This window comes from Diceros bicornis, chromosome 1, assembly GCF_020826845.1.
Source record: "Diceros bicornis minor isolate mBicDic1 chromosome 1, mDicBic1.mat.cur, whole genome shotgun sequence".
NCBI lineage: Eukaryota > Metazoa > Chordata > Mammalia > Perissodactyla > Rhinocerotidae > Diceros > Diceros bicornis.
Genome location: NC_080740.1, coordinates 64,793,953 through 64,812,421, shown reverse-complemented (window position 1 = coordinate 64,812,421; position 18,469 = coordinate 64,793,953). Strand labels below are relative to the sequence as shown.

The following is an 18,469-nucleotide window of genomic DNA, read 5'->3' as shown; positions in this document are numbered from 1 at the left end:
GGATTTGTCATGCATAAGCATGTAATCTAGTCTAAATTCTAGAGTATATCACTAACCATTTATTAGACATTTCTGTTTGAATGTTTCAGAGTGAACTCATATGAAACAAACATAAATATGCATTCTTATCCTTATTTCTCCCTTCTCTCCCCATCTGCCTTTCTTGGTCAGTGGAATTACCATATCCCAAAGCTCTCAGGCAGGAAACCCTTGAGTCTTCTTTGTCCTTTATCTCCAACAGTTAATGTAGCACTAAATCCAGTTGGCATTTCCGCTGAAATGTTTTTGAAGCTGGTCCAGTGTGTCCACACTTGTTACCCCAGGCACAGGCAGGCCCTTTCACTACTGCAACAGCTTCTAGGTGCTGCCACACGTCTTCTGAGGTAACCCAACTCCATCATCTATGCATTTATTCAGTCGGATGTTTCAACACACTTCCTAGGCGTTAGATACCATGCTAGACAGAGAATTCACCATGGACCTGCCTTTACAAAGCTTAGATCTATAGATGGAAACAAAGGAGATTAACACAAAGAAAAACGATTATGATATCTCGATAAGTAGCATGAAAGAGTTGTATGCAGTACGCCATGGGGACAACTTACAGCTCTCCTCTCTTCAGTTCATCATACCTGTCACTGCAGATTCTTCTCAGCTTTCCTGATGGTACCTTCTTCCTCAAAAGCCTCCATGATCCCCATTTCCAGTTGAGTCTAGTCCTATGCAGGCCCCGCCATTCCTTCATGAGCTGGCTGCTCCTCCCCACCAAAAACCTCCAGAGCATACCTTCCTCTCTACTCATGCAGGACTCTTGCTGATACCTCTTGGGCCATGACTTCCCACCTCCAAGACTTTGTTTGTATCATTACTCACCCTCAAATGCCCTTCCATGTCTGCTGCATTTATCCAAATGTTCTCATTTTTTCAGTCCCAGTCTAAGATCCACGTCCTTCAGGATGCTCTCCCTGATGAAAATAATGGACCACATACTACTGAAAGATCTGCTTTCCATATCCTGTTATACACTCATTCAAAACCATTTATTGAGGGCCTTCTTGTACCAGGTGCTAGGAATGTGGTGGTGGACAAAGATATAAAGGTCACTGCTCTCATCTGTCCTACAGATGAAGAGGGACAAAGCAACAACACAAATGAACAATGACAGAGGCAATTTCAGAGAGCGGCAATAAATGCTAGGAAGAAAATTATACAACGTGTGTGAGTTTGGGAATGGGACTGGCCACTTGAGACTGGCTGGTCAGAGCAGGCCTCTCTGAAGATATCCAAAACCCAAGGAACCAGCCACACAAAGATCTCGGCAAAGTGTCCCAGAAGATTGAGAGAGCAGGGGCTAAGTCTCTCTTGTGGGAAGGTTTGGAATATTCAAGGAACAGAGAGGCCATGTGGCAGGAGCACACAGAGCCGAGGTGAGGTTGATAGGAGGTGAAGGTTGAGAGGTACAGGGCTAGATCATGTAGGGCCTTGAAGGGATTTGGGTTTTATTCTGAGCACAACTCGGCCAACTCTCCCTTCTTTCTCTTCCTCACCCTTAAAACCCAGAGACTGCTGAGATCATTTCACATTTTAAAGATTCACACTAGTTGCTATACACGGATGTAGAATGGACCAGATTAGAAACAGCAAGAGCCAACCGTAAGCTATCACACCAGTCCTGATGAGGGACGACAGTGACTTGGTATACTTGGTGGCAATAGAGATTAAACATAGGTAGAAAAGGGATCTGTTTTGGACCTGACAGAGTTTCCTATCGGATTGGATGCAAGTGGATGGGAAGGAAAAAGAAACAATGCATGCGGCTGCAGTGAAATGTGAAATGATCTCGGCAGTCTCTGAGTTTTAAGGGTGTAGCGTAACTAACTCATTTAATAAATATGTATAGGCAGCTCCTTTGTACTAAACACTGTACTAGGTATTAGAGATTGGTGATGAAGTTGTACATGGTTTTCCCATTGTTTACCTTTTCTACTTAATTCGTTTTTCCCTGTTCGTGTTTTAAATTTTGTCTCCCCATCTGGACCTGATAGTTCTTTGAGATCAGGAACTAATTGATGCCTTATCTGTATTCTCTATTACATCCAGCATAGTCCTGAGCATGTAAGAAGGTACCCAACAAGCACAGACTTGATGGCTGAATAGAAACTGCAATAATCTGACGTGTCCATGATTTTATAGCTATAATACCAGCCTCCACATCCAGTAGACATACCAAGGAATTACTTGCACACTCAAGATGAAAATATCTAGCAAATTTATCTTTTGCTGTGTAGCTTGGGAGCATAAACAGCACTATGGAAATATACATATCACACAATCATACACTGTACACACACCATCAGCTTTCCAATCCCATTTTCTTCTCCAGCCTTCGTTGTCTTATAATTTCAAGGTCAGCCTTGGTGGTCTCTGACCAAAACACACCATCCTCTCCTGCACAAACCTCAGCCCCTTTCCTATAAAGCAGGATTTCTCAGTCTCTGCACTACTGACATTCTGGGCCAGGTGATTATAGTGGGCTGTCCTGTGTATCGTAGGATGGTTAGCAGCATCCCTGATCTCTGCCCATTAGATGCTAGTTGAAACCACCCACTGCGCCCACCAAGTTGTGACAGTGATCAAATGTGATTCAAAAATGTCCAGACAATTAGATAGACGTGATGGTTGCACAACTTTGTAAATATACTAAAACCACAATTGTACACTTTAAAATAAACTAAGTAACTAACTTTTAAAAATGTCCAGACATTGCCAAATGTCCCCTGGGGGCACAGTCATCCCCAGTTGAGAACTACTGTTTTAGAGAGAGGGAGATCTGATTTCCGAGTTCAGATATTCTTTGTTCTAGCTTCCCTTTTTTCTCCCCACCTGGCATTATAAAAACCTCTCTTTCTATATTATCACCCCGTTTAGCTTCCAGTGTTTTCTTCTCAGACTCCAATTCTCTATTTTCTAATTATTCCCTAAAGAGGCATTAAATAACAAGCCTACACCGTGTGACCATGTGCTGTGAACATAAAAGGCCCTTAGATTACCAGAGAGAAATTTGAAGACTGTGTTGCACTTGCAAATAATTGTTTATGTGATGTTGATTTCAAATCTGTGCTATTTAAATTACTGGAAGTTTGTTATATAGTTGATGGGTAAGTTCAAAGACAGTTCTGGAACTTTTTTGTCTTCAGGATTACTTGTGCTATTTTTGTTATGTTTGGTTTTTTTCCCTAATTTATCAGTTTCCTCCTTGGAATTTTTGTTGAAGTGTAATCTCTCCTTTGTTTTATGAGAACTGGCCAGTCGTGTTTTATGAGGAAATTCCATCCTAAAACAGAGTTGAAATAAGGTTAAAAAGAACGGGTAGCAAAAAACAGGGGGATTGTTTATATTTGTGTGAGTCAGCTTTAGCCATATTTTACTGTGGTAAGAAACAACCAAAATCTCAAGCCACATGGTTTACAGCAAAGTTTGTTTCTTGCTCACTAGTTCTGGGACTTAACTGCAGTCTCTACAAGGATGTGGCATTCCCACATCTCACTGCAGTGCACATTCCACTGTGCAAAACAGGTCTCATGGCGAAGCCCAAGGACGGAGGGGCAGGGACTATACTTCTCCCAAAGGGAAGGGAGCTGCAGGGATGGCCCGGTAGAGAGAGGTGGCAAATATTTTTTAAATATGATCAATGACAATGATTTTCCACCACAAGTACCAGTAATTTTTGAAACATGCAACAACCTCTGGGTATGGAAAAACATGTCTATGATGTTTCCAGCTGCTAGTGCTAATGTTAATGTTTTTATAGAAAGTTTCTGTTTTCTGATTGTTCTTGGTGAACAATCTTTTCTGTTCAACTTAATGCCCACTAACACTTTCTGGTTTTTTTTTTTTTCTTTCTTCAGAGAATTCGTGACTTAGAAGATAAAACAGACATCCAGAAAAGACAAATAAAGGACTTAGAAGAAAAGGTATGTGTTAAATTTAATATCAATTTTTATTTTTATTTTTTTGATCAGAAAATAATACCGATTTCACTCACTGTGTGTGTTCTTTCTTTCTTCTCAGTTGTTGTGTATCTTGCACAGGCAGGTGTAGTCACAGTAAATGTAGACTTCACCCTCCGCCAGGCGCCAGGGTTCCAGCAAAGTTTCTGCCTTCAGTAACCTATAGTCTTGACATTTCTGCCTTTTTGTTGATTCCTATTCTTTTCTATATGTGTTTGGTTTTTTTTTTTTTTTTACTTCATTTTCCCCTTCCTCATCTTCGTTTCCTTTCCAAAAGTTTCATTTGAGTTCTGTTATTCTCCTTTGCTCTTTCTTTTTAAAATCTTTGTAGCACCTTAAAAAAAATCTTTCCCATTATTATTCATAAAAAGCCCTTTCTTCTTTGTGCTGCAATTTCACCTCAATAATAAGTTCAGAAATTTAGATTGACACATAATTATGCCCTCCTGTCACTTGCCCAGTGGTCTAAAAGAGGAACTGCTCCTTCCAAGTCAGCCAGCGCTTTTTTTGTGGTAAAGCATAGTAGTTCGTAAAGACGGCATTTGGTGGGGGAAGGGACAGGGCTCAGGCAGGGATGCTGAGCAAGCTGCAGTGAGTTAAACAGTCTTGCACAACATAGAATTATCCTGCCCGAGATGATAGGAGCACCCTGCTGAGGAACACAGCAAGGATGGCCAGAGGTTTTCTGTGGAGTTCTGGTCTGATTGACTGGAAGTAACTGCCTGAATCCCCGTGTTGCAAAAAAATATGCTTGTTTTGCAGTGTCTTCCATGGGCACCCAAGAAGAAAATGGCAAACCATCTCCCATTTCTGAGACTATGGTTAGAATTTGATTCATCCCAAATTGTTTCTATAATTGTCCATATATGTGAGATCAGAGGGAGCTGGGAGGGTCCAGTAGCCAGACCATCAGCCACTGGGCTTCTTATGTAGGCTGGGTCTTCAGGTACTTATTTGACCTTGGGTAAGTGACTTCACCCCCTGTGTCTAAGCCACGTCTATAAAATAGAGATTATAACACTAGCCCTCACCTCCTCTCATGAGTTCCCTGAGAAACAAATGAGGTCACTTATGTGAAAATTAGGAAACACTAAGAAAGTCAGTCAAATTAAAAAGGTATAATTTTTAAAATTTCCAAACACAAAGTACACATCTTATGCAAAATTTGAAATTTTCCTCATTTCAGAAGTTTGCTAGTTAGTTCTGCAGAACTGAATGAGGCAAAGGTAAAGTGCATGAACCAAAGACCGAGTCTAATTTCCCAGCGTTGGACAGGAAGACCCACAGAAGGATTATTCCACAGCTTCTCTGGTTGTGAAAGGACATACCTAATGTCTTCCATGTTCCACATTTTTGAATGGCGAGTTCTTGGCTCTAGTCATTCTCTCTGCTAATTCATAAACAGTCCCGGGGCTGGCTCAAGGAGGAAGTTATGGTTAAGACAGTTCTGCTCCAGAAACTTTAGTTCAGTTTAGTTCTCATTCAACTGAGGAAAAATAAACAAACAAACAACGGAATTTTTTATATCTATCAGTGTCACCACCCTAGCCATTCTCTTAATAAACCCCACAGAAGTGTTGGGAGGAGAGGGATTAAGATTATGTTCACTGTCAGAATTTAGTGTGAACTTCTCATTTCATGGATCTGAACTTCCTAAATATTTATGATAATGGAGTAACGTACTTAACAGGAAATAAGAGTCCTTTAGCTACCAAAGCAACATAGTCCATGTATCGTAGTAAATTAAGCCGCTTCACAAACCATACAGTTGGTTTCTGATTAGAGATTTGAATGAGCTGTGAGGTTTATAACGCACCTTCTATTCGCTTGACCTCAATTCTCCTCGTCCACAAGCCTAGTAAAAAGGCTAAAGATCACTTATGTCAGAGATATTCTTCATTCTTTCCCTTGTGGAACTTGAACATGGCCTCAGGGTACATACGATATTCCTTCTTTGTTCCTAATTCCCATGCACACAGTTGGTATAAATCAGGTGATAACCACGAACATAGCAAAATCGCTTCAAATGTGCAGCACTTGACCATATCCAAAGCACTTGCACTTTCATCGTCTCATTTGATTCTCATAATTCTTCTATGAGACAGACACAGCAGATATCACGATCCCCTTTTAGCTGGGAGAGATTAAACAGCTTTCCCAAGATCGTATAGACAGTCCATGGTAAATCAAGGCTAGAGGTCAGAGTGTCTGGCTCTTGAGTGCCACAGTCTGCCCACTTTACTGCGTAGACTCAGAATCTCATTGCAGACTAAGTGATGGGCATCTCCTCATGCCCAGAGAGGTAGTGTTGATATCTGAGCTTCTCATAGGAATGGTAGAATCTTTCCATTTTTCTCCTTCTCCATCCTCTTCTGCTACATGTGCCATCATATCACTCTCCATCTTCAAGGACTGAAAAAAAAGGACAGAGTTTCTGCTTTTCAGATTCATAGACTAGTCGCCAATACATGGCTCTTAGCACCATATATATAATTTGTGCATACAATTTCACCATAGTGAAACAAGAGCCTGATAAGCAGTGGCATTAAATGACATATGCAAATAACATGCCCAATATGAGAATGCCATGCCATACATTACTCTTATTCAAAGATGTCATATCCAACAGAGTGATCCTAAAGTGTGATAACAAGGCAAAAGACTTTGTGACTCTATAAGAATAAATCACCAAGGAAATTGATATTTGAAAAAACTGACCTGATCTGTGACCTTTATAATTAGTATACGGTTGGTTGTATACCAGAGCTACACAAGTGTATTTAACTGTTCAAGTACCTGCTTCTCCAGTGAAGGTTCTTGGTGAAGAGACAAATCAGAGTCCATTTAACTTCTATGAGTCAAATAAGGATAAATCTACCTCAGAAGCAGGACAGGCTGGAACAGCATCATGCATTCATTATCCAAAGTGTCCACTGATGGATGAGCATATCTCATACCAAGAGCGTGACCACACATCCTCCCTCATCCAGCACAGTTTGTACCTGTGGCCCTGATGGAATTACTAGTAGTGTTCCCTTTCCCCCTCAGGAGTGTCCCACTTTGGATAATTGATCGTGTTCACCCTACATATTCTTTCTGCTGTGCCTTAGTCCTAAAACCTAACACATTAACCAAACAATGATAGCACTGAGTGATTAAGTATATGCTCTGATCAATCTGTGTTTTCGAAATACCCTCCCACACATTAAAAGTAGAGACAGTAATATATAATAGAGTAGGACTCAGGAGCTCTAGGCTCTAGGCTTCACTATACCATGAGATTCTGTGAAATTAGTCTATTGATAAACTGCTCTGTACTTTTTTTCTCACTTATAAAATTAGAAGCTTAGACCAATTATCTGTAAGACCCCCCTCAGAATTCTAAAATGTGTATGTCAACGTTAGTTGAACACCGGTTATTCATTGCACTGCTGTGCCAGCAGATAAATAAAAGGTATGTTTATTTTAAACAAAATGTACTTGGTGTGTACGAGAGAAGTGGTCAGCCTTGAGCGATGTGGGAAAGCTGAGGTTTTGAACTGCCTGAATGGCACTACAGAAATTCAGATTTACATAATCTTCTTCTTTTTCTTCTGCAGTTTCTGTTTCTATTCTTGTTCTTCTCTCTTGCCTTTATTCTATGGCCTTGATGTCAAGGTGCCTCTTAAAGGTAAGATTCTATTTAATTCTCAAAATGTGGTTTTAAGAGGTATTTGATGTGAAGGATGCTGCATATAGTAGTTACTATGCCCGTGTTTTAAGAAAATAAATACACTTGGTTTGGTTAGCTTAAATGCCATAAAATGAGAAACAGATTCAATCTATTTGGGTGATTATTAAAGACATAAAGCAAACACGAAGTATGATGGAAATCAAAAATTTTTTTCCTAGTTAAGGTATTGCTTTGGGAAATCACAATGTCAATGGATCTCAGTAGTCTCATCGTAGGCTCTCATTACACAGAAAGAGTTGCTTCTATATGTGCAAAGTGAAGAAATATGAGTATATTTTTAGTATCTCTTCCAGTGTGATAATTATGATTCTGTAAATCTAACAAACTAAAAATGACTGATTTTTTTTAACCCTTTCTCCTAGTCGCTCTTCATCAGAACTCAGGAAAATGGGCTGTTAAGTGAAATTGGGTCTTGTTTTCAAATAAGATAATTTTCAATGTGAATTTAGGCAAAAAAATAAAAGAAGAATCCTATTATTACTAAATTATCAAGTCCATGTCCCATGAATACATATATAAAAATTCTTAATGATTCCCAATGCTATTAAAAATACAGATTCCAGGGCCTTACTTCTGACTCAATAATCAGATTACAGGAGATGGAGGTGAGATAGAGGGTGGAAGAGGTGAAGAGCAAGGATTGATTTATATATATATTGTGAGGAGATCAGCCCTGTGCTAAGATCTGCCAATCCTCCTTTTTTTTTTTTTTTTTTTGCTGAGGAAGACTGGCCCTGGGCTAACATCCACTCCATCTTCCTCCACTTTCTATGGGGTGCCGCCACAATGTGGCTTGCCAAATAGTGCGTCGGTGCACGCCCGGGATCTGAACCGGCGAACCCTGGGCCCCCACAGTGGAGCGCGCGCACTTAACCGCTTGCGCCACCGGGCCGGCCCCCAATATTTTTTAACAAGCATACTAGGTGATTCTCATGTCTATCCAGGTAGAGAAATCACAAATCTTAATACCACTGTTCAAAAATGAGGAAGGGCTAGCTAGCTGCTATTCTAAATCCATTTATCATCGTCTGTGTCAACTTGAGTTACCCTATTAAGTTGTATTATGCAGGGATCTCTCCTGGACCTCGTGTTATTTAACATTTTCTATAGCAGGCTGAAAAATGGAGAGGAGACACTTTCTCTCTCCGCGGTGTCAAGTCTGTTACCTGGATGTGGAACAGACAAGCAAGAGTGCTTTGGCATGACCTGACACCAGGAGGGAGTCAAGCAGATGTGCCAAGAGAGTTTATATCCTCAGACAACCAACCCTCTGGCTATATTCTTTCTTCCAAAAGACTTTCTTTTCAGACTGACAATTAGCCTTTGTCTGGCAAGAAGGGTGGTAGCCTTGCGGCACATAAAGAAGAAGACCGAGTCTCTTAAATTGAATGAGAATATCTAAAGGCAAACCGGTGAGATTCTCCAGGAAAGGATCAAAATGGCCAGAGCATCAGAAAACAAACAGCCCTTCCCCCAAAGAACAATAAATAAATAAAAAGGGCAAATAAAGTTCTGTGAGGCTCAAGTACTACGTAATGGTTTAGGGGAGAAAAATCAAACCTTATAAATACTAGCTAGAAAATGAGTAGATTTGAACATTAACATCAATAATGGCTAACGCTTACGCGCCAGGTGCTCTTTAAGCAGTAGATACATTAATCCTCACAAAAGCCCCTATAAAATAGGTGATGTGTTTATTCCTGTTTTTACAGTTGGAGAAACCGCAGTGTGAGACTTTCCCCAGACCACACAGCTGCAAGTGGCAGGACTAGTATTTGTACCCAGGCAGCCTTACTCCAGAGTCCACTTTAACCACCATACTGCCTCACAAATGAAAGAGAGCATTTCTCTCGTGTGTTAAACATTATTTATGTTCATATATATCAGCAATCAGAAATGTCTTCTATTTGTATAGTATGTCTTAGCTATTGGGTTTTGAAATTACAATGTGCTCGTCTCTATACCTTTTCCCATTTTTAATAATTCTTTGAGGGATATACATGATTTGACTTGCTTTTCCTCCAGAGTCACACAAATTGACACTTAATAATTGTCTGCTGAATAAAAGAACATAACGATAATTAATAAAAATATAGCAAATTGATGGGCAGATGGATGAATGAATGAATAACTGGGTAAATGAATGTGAAAGCAGATTTGTGACAGGTTAGATCAGAGCCCTGGATAGCATAGTAATGTAATACCAAGGTAACTATCCAATTTGTTCTTTATATGTCATTTGGAGAATAACTTAAAAGAATGAGTGAAGAAAGAACACATAAACAAATACGTTCTCCCCCAGCTCCCTAGTGGGGTACCCTCCTTACTGGACTCAGGGCTTCTCCTCTAGACACTCATATAACTCATTCTCCACACAGCAGCCCGAGTGAGTTTTAGGAAACACAAATCTAATCATGCCCCCTTCCTGGGAAAGCATCACCAATAGGCTCAAATCCCAATTCCTTAATGTGGCCAACAAAGCCCTGTATGGTCTAACCGCAGACAATCTCTCAGGCTTCGTGTTGCTCCAGGATCTCCCTTGATGAGCCACACTCCTTCCTGCCTTCCACAAGGGTTTACCCACACAGTCCTTGTGCACAGAATACTTTCCCCCCGACTTTATCTCATAAACACCTACTCGCTCATCCTTCAGATCTCAGCTCACTTGTGATTCCCTCAGGGAAGTCTTCCTTGATTTCACTTCTGGCCAAATTTTACATGCATTTGGGTTTTTGTTTTTGTTTTTTTTAATTAATGTCTCTCTCCCTCATTGTATATAAGGTTCATGAGGGCATGGACCATACGTGTTTTCTTCACCCTTGTATCACAAATACCTAGACAGTGCCTAGCGTGTAGTCGACAATCAATAAATACTTTTTTAATGATTGTGATATTATGATAAGGAAGAGGAAGAGGATATCCTGTTTTGCAGTTGAAGAAGTGCATTTCGTATCTGTTATTTTATTTAATACTTACAACCACCCTGCAAAATAGTATACTATTATAACTCTCCAAACATTAATTTCCTAATATAAAAAATTAGTAAGTAATAGCATCTACTATTTTTCTGAGGATTAAGTGATATTATAAGTAAAGCAAGCAGTACAGTACCTGGCACACAGAAAAGCTCATTTAAAGCCAACTTCCTAGGACGCTCATTAAAAGCCAACTTCCTAGGACATACCAACCATTCTGTCTTGGATCATACATTCCGATATGTGCTTCTATCTCTCTGGACCACATTTTCCACACCATCGTGAACTGGTTAATATCCATTTGTCCTTCCCATCTCAGTGTAAAATCGGGGACTCAGGCAAGCCTCCCATGATCCTCTGGTTTCAATTAAGTTTCATTCAATATTATCTGTTTTCCCCTCTAGGATTCTCATAGACCAATTACCTAACAATCCTCAGTGTCAGTTTTCTCATCTGTAAAATGGAGGTAATAATAACTGCTACCATTTATGGAACACTTTACTATATGACAAATTTCGTATGAGGGTGATGGAGGGAGAGGTGTCAGGAACGGCCCTTAGGGTCCCGGATGGTGTAACTGGTTGGGTGCTGGTGCCCTGTAGAGAGATATGGAAAGCAGAAAGAGGGAGTGACTGCTGTTCGTGATTTTTGGTTCTTTGTGATACTAAAGAACAGGAGTCAGCTAGTTTGTTAATCAATATGCCTCTAAATGTGTGGTCCATAACGATCTAAACCACCTTCTAGCAGTTGGAAAACCCTAAAGAATAATGAACAGAAGTAGCCTAACAATTGATCTCAACAAATATTTGCTAAGTGTCCTCTATGAACCAGGAAGTGTAGTAGGTACTTAGATACTAGGGTCACAAGTCAGAAGTGGCATCACTATATTCACTGACTTAAGACCGGTGGCATGTAGTCAACTCTCAGAAACGAGAGCGGGAATCACTGTTCTACGGAGGAGGAAAGTAAAGCTCTGTGCTGGTAAGCCATCCATTCACAAGAATCCCTGAGATTCTGTAATATCCAGAAGGGCCTTCTGAATGAATTTATATTCTATACAGTTTTAGTTAGAGTGTACTGACATTTAGCTCACTGAAAATTGGCCACCTCTGGTGACCCATTGAATAACACTTCAGTTATTCAGATGCCAATTTGAATAAATATGGCTTTGCTGTAGAAATCATAGTTCCTTTTACAGATACTCACTTGACAGAAATTTAACATTCTGGGAGACTGTCTGTAAGTCCATTTGTTTTTTTAAAACCAACATGGTTTTACTCAAATGATGGGCTTTACTTCAATTGTGACAGGCAGAAATGATGCATATGTGCTGAAACAGAATTGAAGATTTATCTCTGAGAATATACAAATTGAAAGTTTGCAAGTAAAAGACTTTTTGTGTTGGCATATTTGTTTTATATATACAAATACTATATATATATATATGTTTATGTATATACACACACCTTAAAGCATCTTTTATGTACATTCAGATCAGTTCTCTTCTTTACAGAGAATATGGGGATATTATAGTTGTAATTAGTTGTTTGGTGCTCTCATCTCAGTGGACTATAAATATGAACACAGTCTGTTTTCTCAAAACATGGCTTTCACTCAGGTTCTGTCTTATTTCCCTCTCTCAATAAATCTTAGGTTAGTTTCCCAATTTTTTAGTCACCTTCGGTTCTCGAAAATCTAGCCCAATTTAAAAATTCAATCGCAGACTGTTTCATCTCATTTCTTCCCCTCTCCGCAGTGGAGGAGGAGGTTCATGCCTGGCTCTAAGAGATCTCTTCCCCCTCCTTCTTCAAGGCTCAGCTCTTCTGGAGGGCAGGGAAGAGGAAGAGGGAAAGCCATACGTGCTTCTCAACTCCACTGGAGTGGCGTGGCCCCCTCCCTGGTGGTCGATGCTGTTTCTCTGGCTATTACTGACCAGCTCTTGATGTCTTTTCTATGAGAGGTGATCAAAGACTGGCCATTTGGGAGACGTATGTGTGAGTTCTTCAGGAGCTGTGCAGGGCATGGCCGCTGCACTATGCCCTGACAGGCTGAGGCCCAAGCTCCTCCACTGCCACTCTGAAGCCCATCACTGGTGGTACCAGCCCTCCCTCTCCAGTTCTCTGCCCAGAGAGACAGAGGAGGATGAGCAATAGGTGAGCGTTGCTCTGTGTTTGAGCAACAGAATGCAAGACTCCTTAATGCAAGCACCACCAATCTCTATTTATGCCTTTTGGCGTGCTCCCCTCCCTCCCATATTATATTCTCATCCCAACCACTGCGCTTTCTTCCTCTTGTTCTCCTTTGTGACTCTTTCACTCTTTCTTCCCAGTCTAATCTAGTCTTTGGGAGCAGACAAAGTGGTTCTGCAAATAGGAATTCCAGATATTTCTGACTTGCACCATGGTGGGAATTTCTTTGAATCTTTAATTTGCCTCTGTGTGGCGGACTGGAAGTGTCCTTGGGGTCCTAAGGGGCTCCTTTTCCAGCACTTCGGATCTTGGTCACCATTTCTGGGGTACCAGTAAAATCCTGCTACAGAATTATTATCTTTATTTTATAGATGGGGAAATTAGGCTTAGAGAAGTAAAATAACTATGTCCTTGGACATACAGTGAGAAATGGAAATCCCATCTTCTCCATCCATGTCATTCAGACTCTAAAGGCCACGTCCTTAAGCAGCACATGATAGCATGTCCTCTGTGCCATTTCCAGCTTTCACTGGAAGAGAGCATTAGGTCCTAAACTTCTACCCAAGTGAAAACCCAGACAGTGGACTTAAAGAGGAACAGGGCTAGGAGTCCTGCCTGGCATAGCCCAACAAAGTACCTTTTCAGGGACATCTCTGGGGCCTACCAGGAAACCTGTGTGGCAGAATTTCCAAGGAATCCCCAGGTCAGGACCTTAGGGTGGAGACCACCTGCCATTGGATACAATTGTTGGGGAGGAAGTATGACATAAAAGTAAGTAAGTCACTGAAGGGCGTGGACAAACCTGCTTTTAAAATAATATCTTAAATTGATATTTGGGAGCATGATGGTTCAGTTGCGCTTCTTAAGGCATTGCCTTGGAAAGCCCCAGAGGAAAAGGCAATAATGGTAATAGCTAATATTTCAGGCCACTTACGATGAGGCAAGAACTATTAATTCCTTCATATGCATTGTTGCAAGAACCCTTAAAATAGATACTTCTGTTTTCTCATTTAAAATTAAAGTAATTAAGCTTAGAGAATTTCTTTTTATGTAACTTGCACAAGATCATACAGGTCAAAGAGGTGGTAAAGAATAAAAAATATTTTTCTTTAAAAAAAGTGTTTTTTCTGTTTCAGTTATTAACAGAAAGGATGATTAAAGAATTTTCCCCTCTGTTTTACAGAGTAACCGAAAACACGGATAAGACCCCAGAAAGGCAAATACTTCTAAACCTTCAAAGATGGCAGAAATGTTTACAGCACTGAGAGGGAGATCAAAGCTAAGAACTACCCTGTAGCCAGGACTACAACTGTGTATTTTAAAGCCATTATTCAAGGTTTCTTACTTGACAGTTCCTACATGACCCTGTTGAAAATCTACAATATATGCTGCATTTAATGAAACATGTATATGTCAAACCAGAAGAAAAGAACTGTAAACATATATTGTGTAAAGAAAAAATTCAGCAATGGAAACAGTTTCAGCAGATCAAGCAAAGATGTGTCTTGGGCATGGAACCAAAGTTACAAAGAAACATTCTACCCCTGCTGTGCAGGGGGGTCATTTTAATGTAACACCACACCCCATGGAAACACTAGTCCTGAAATAAACGTCATTTGAAAAAATGAAAACAAAAAAACAAGGGTGGGGGGGAATGAAGCACGAGGAATACCTATGAGGAGCTATTTACAATAAAATGTTTCATTTGAAAAGTCTGGTTTCTTACTACAGGGATTTGCTTTTCTGTCTTTATTATTGTTTAAAACTCAGGAACAGAGACATCTGTGATGTGAATGGGAAGAAAAGCAGTCTCTCTCCGTTTGTTTTTTCTGCAAAAGGTGGAGCTTGTGGGGTGCATTCCACAGGTGACAGATGAGAAGTGGATCACAGTGACCCCAGCTAAACTGGCCACTGAGGCGAAGGACCCAGGCGAATGTAACATAAGAAATAAAAGCAGATTTGATGCTTCCTTGGCCTTCTGTCACATCTGTGTTCCTCCACGAGCAACAGACTGATCTCTTTCATGTCGAAAATTAAGAAGAAGATGCTCTAAATCACAAGCTCCCTGACACAGTTCTGTTTAGAATGACACCGTCTATAAGGAACATGGGCCAGAGAGCATCTCTGAATCTTTCCATTTCCAAAATACTGGTTTTCAATGGCTGCTTAAAGTTGCCTGCATAAATATATGATTTGAATAAAAACACAATAGAGGCAATAAGTAAACTTCTACCAACAGTTAAGTTTGCCACAGAGATGTGAATATTAAATGTAATTATGAGTTTTTTTTAAGTATCCTGATATGCCTAGAGCATTCTGACCTCTTATCATTTAGACTGATAACATTTTTTCCCAGAGAGCTGACAGCAACAAGATAACTACTTTTTTAAAATAGAAGTAACATTATGTTACCGATATGGTCCTTTTCTACCAGAGACGATGAGAAGACTGGTACTTTTCCTAAGTTATGTAATACTGAGTCTTGGATTCAGCTCTGAGAGCAAATAAATATTCCTGAAAAGCTAATTTTACACCTCATTTACTGTAGATAACAAAACAGCCTCAATTTTTCAAATTGTCAAGGTTTTATTTACAGGGCTAGAATTCCCATGCATAAAGAATGTGTGTAGGGAGCCAGAAACTCTTTCTATGAAATGTTATACAAATCCTTCCTTGAGTTCAGTATATTATTCTTTGGTTTTAGCACTGGCATTTTCAAAGCCAGAACAATAACTGAAGAATGTATAAGAAAAGCTAGAATGCTGGGGTCTCACTTTTTGTTCTTATATTTACTGCTGACCCAGGTATCTTTGGCCCAGTCACTTAACCTCTCTGTGCCTCAGTTTCCTCATCTGCAAAATGAGGTTCAAATGCTTTTTCATAACTGTTTTTTTTTTTTTTTTTGCAATTCTGGAACAAGAGGTGCTTAAAGTAGCACAATGTGCTTTGTAATTATTATGTCTGCTATGTTATTTGACTTTCTTGTATTTTTGAGAAAAAGAGTCCTCTGTGTAATAAAATAGTGCTTCAGTTTGGTTAAATCTAAGCACTACAGCACTGAAGCTTTCCCATCAAACTACCTGGGACATTACTAGCAATAAAGATTGACAGATCCAGAGCCCAGATCTCTAATAACCTGTAGTAAATACATCATCTCATGCTATTGAGCAAGATAGAAGAATGTGTCATTTCAGTGGTAAGCATCTCCTAGCTCTCCCTGTTGTATATGCGTGCCATGATACAAAACTCCACTTTTATGATAGGAGAGCCAACCATGAAATTAAGGCTTGGAGTGAACCGATAGCATTACATAATTAGTCTGATTATCCCTTTCATTTTGGAGGAAGGTCCAGTGATATGACCTACTGGGAATATACAAAATAACTATCCTTCTGCTGGATTCTTTGTTCAACTGGGTAGGTTCCACATTAAATATGAATAGTACATTCATTGTGCAGGCAATGGGAAGGAGGGCCACTACAATCTGTGACCCAACCCTTTCAAATCTCAGAACATATGGAAGAGGATAAATTACTCTCCCATATCTTTGACTTTTCTCTTCCATTGCTCTTCATTGGCCATTCCGGAGTCCACCTGAGCAAATTCACACTCCATCTGCTCTACCAAACCTACTTTCCTTCCCTTCCCTTCATCTTGCTTTCCCCATCAAGAAACTTGTAGGTTAAATTTGATATCCAAGCACTGACTATGGTTTAAATGATTATAAACATTTGTAAAAATAGTGTGGTTTAATCATATACTTTATCTGCTACAAATCTGATTATATCGTACACACACAAAATCATACAAGAGCAATGACAGCTAGGAAGACCATCTAAGCAGCTTTAGATGTGTTTAGAGCAAATGCAAAAGGAAGGATTCTTTCTTTTTGCTTAAGATCTAGGCAATTAGCTAATTTCTCTAGATTTTAGGCTAAAGAGTGATGTTTTTACCAAGTCTTACTAATGATCCTCAAAATTAATATATCATTGGATAAGGCTAAATATTTTGGCAGATACATCTCTTTGTTATCCAGTTCCACAATTATAAAAACATTAGCAAAATTGTAAATGTATGTATCAGTCACTGATGCATCCATGGAAATGGATCATATCTAAATGAATGCTTCCCTTGCACATGATGTTCAGCAGTAGTAAAAAAGAGTGTCTTATTTTAATAATGGAGAGATTTACTGTGGCTGCACTTCTTACAGAGAGCAGATATCTCCACTCTGATCTTTAATTTCTGTACCTTAACTATCCTGACACATTTGGCTAATGACTTAGTAGCAATCAGAATAACATTCTTCCGGGTTCATTTACTTCATTTTTCTTAAAAAAGCATTCATCTCTTAGAAAATAAGCATTACTGAAAATATTGAAAAATAGTTTGAGATAAAATGAAAGCCCCACTTCAGCAGTTATTCAGGAGAGGAACATTTTCATGAGAAAGGAAAATATAATGGAAGACTATATTTGGCTGTAATACTAGAAAGCATCTATTATTAAATTGCTAAATTACTAACTTTTTTTTTACGCCATCCAAGTTTTAGGAAATACAGGAATTTGCCAGAAATAAGTGTCAGATCCCTTTTAACCTATGTCATATAAATGAAATTATTGCCAAGAGTGAGGTTTTAGGAGCTGAAGAATAACTTTTGCTTTGATTTTTCTTCCATTCACAAATAACCACTCACATAGGTGGTGTGGTTGTTCAGCAGGGTAGACATGATGTAGAAGGCTCACGGGTTGTCACTGGAGTAGAAAGGGGACATTTGTTCTCCACTAGTAATAGAAGTAAAGTTTTGCCAGATAATTTTGCCACAGTATTTTATTTCAACTTACTTTGATTGTTTTCGGTTTAAAATAAATCTCTGGCCAACGTGTTCCTTTTTGCCTCTTATCAACATTTTATGTAAACCCATTGTGTAGTTCATATGTTCAATGTCTTCAATGTAATTCATAAGTTCATTGTTTTAAAATGAAGCACGTCTTTTTAACTTGGCGTAGGTTTTCATGGAAACTGTAAAAATAGAATTTATCAGTTTTATGTTGATGTTTTATTAATTGGATCATGTGTATTATGTTACATCAAAATAGACAGCATAGACATTGTATTTTTTAAATATTTAATTGCATTTTTTTGATCTGTCAAAGAGTGGCATAGACTATATGTATTTATCTACTATATTGAAAAGTTCATTATAACTTCTGAGAGATCAGTAATCAAAGCAAATCTTAGATGACTGTTTAGGTCATGAGTTAATGCTCCCAGGGTGGGCCCAAGCCTCTCCTGAAGTGGACTTCTACTTTCTAAAGGGAAAAAAGTAGGTCACAAGGTCCTGAGGGATGAAAGCTTCCATTCTGTTCAACTGCCTTGTCATTTCTGTATAATATATTATCTTGAGACTGAATTTCAGGCATATTGGCGAGAGGATTCAGACATAACAGAAGGTTGGAGCTGACCCTCTGATTCCATTCCAGTACTGGGCAGGGCAGTTTCACATGTCTTGGCTGCTTTTAGTTTGGCGTTTTAGTTCTTCCTAAATAAATGTTCTATTGC

At 39.3% G+C, this 18,469-nt stretch overlaps 1 protein-coding gene across 2 annotated transcripts in view; it reads left to right on the top strand.

Moving 5' to 3' along the window:
* JAKMIP2 (janus kinase and microtubule interacting protein 2) overlaps positions 1 to 17,897 on the top strand; it is a 171,562-nt gene extending 153,665 nt beyond the window's left edge. The window contains exons 20-22 of one of the 2 annotated variants that reach the window (XM_058543491.1): positions 3,909 to 3,974; positions 7,610 to 7,680; positions 14,091 to 17,897. In XM_058543491.1, coding sequence (XP_058399474.1) covers positions 3,909 to 3,974; positions 7,610 to 7,660 — 117 coding nt within the window. In that variant the 3' untranslated portion in view covers positions 7,661 to 7,680; positions 14,091 to 17,897. The remainder of the gene's footprint in view (positions 1 to 3,908; positions 3,975 to 7,609; positions 7,681 to 14,090) is intronic. The other variant, XM_058543498.1, reaches the window with a different exon arrangement.
* Positions 17,898 to 18,469: the final 572 nt, after the last annotated feature.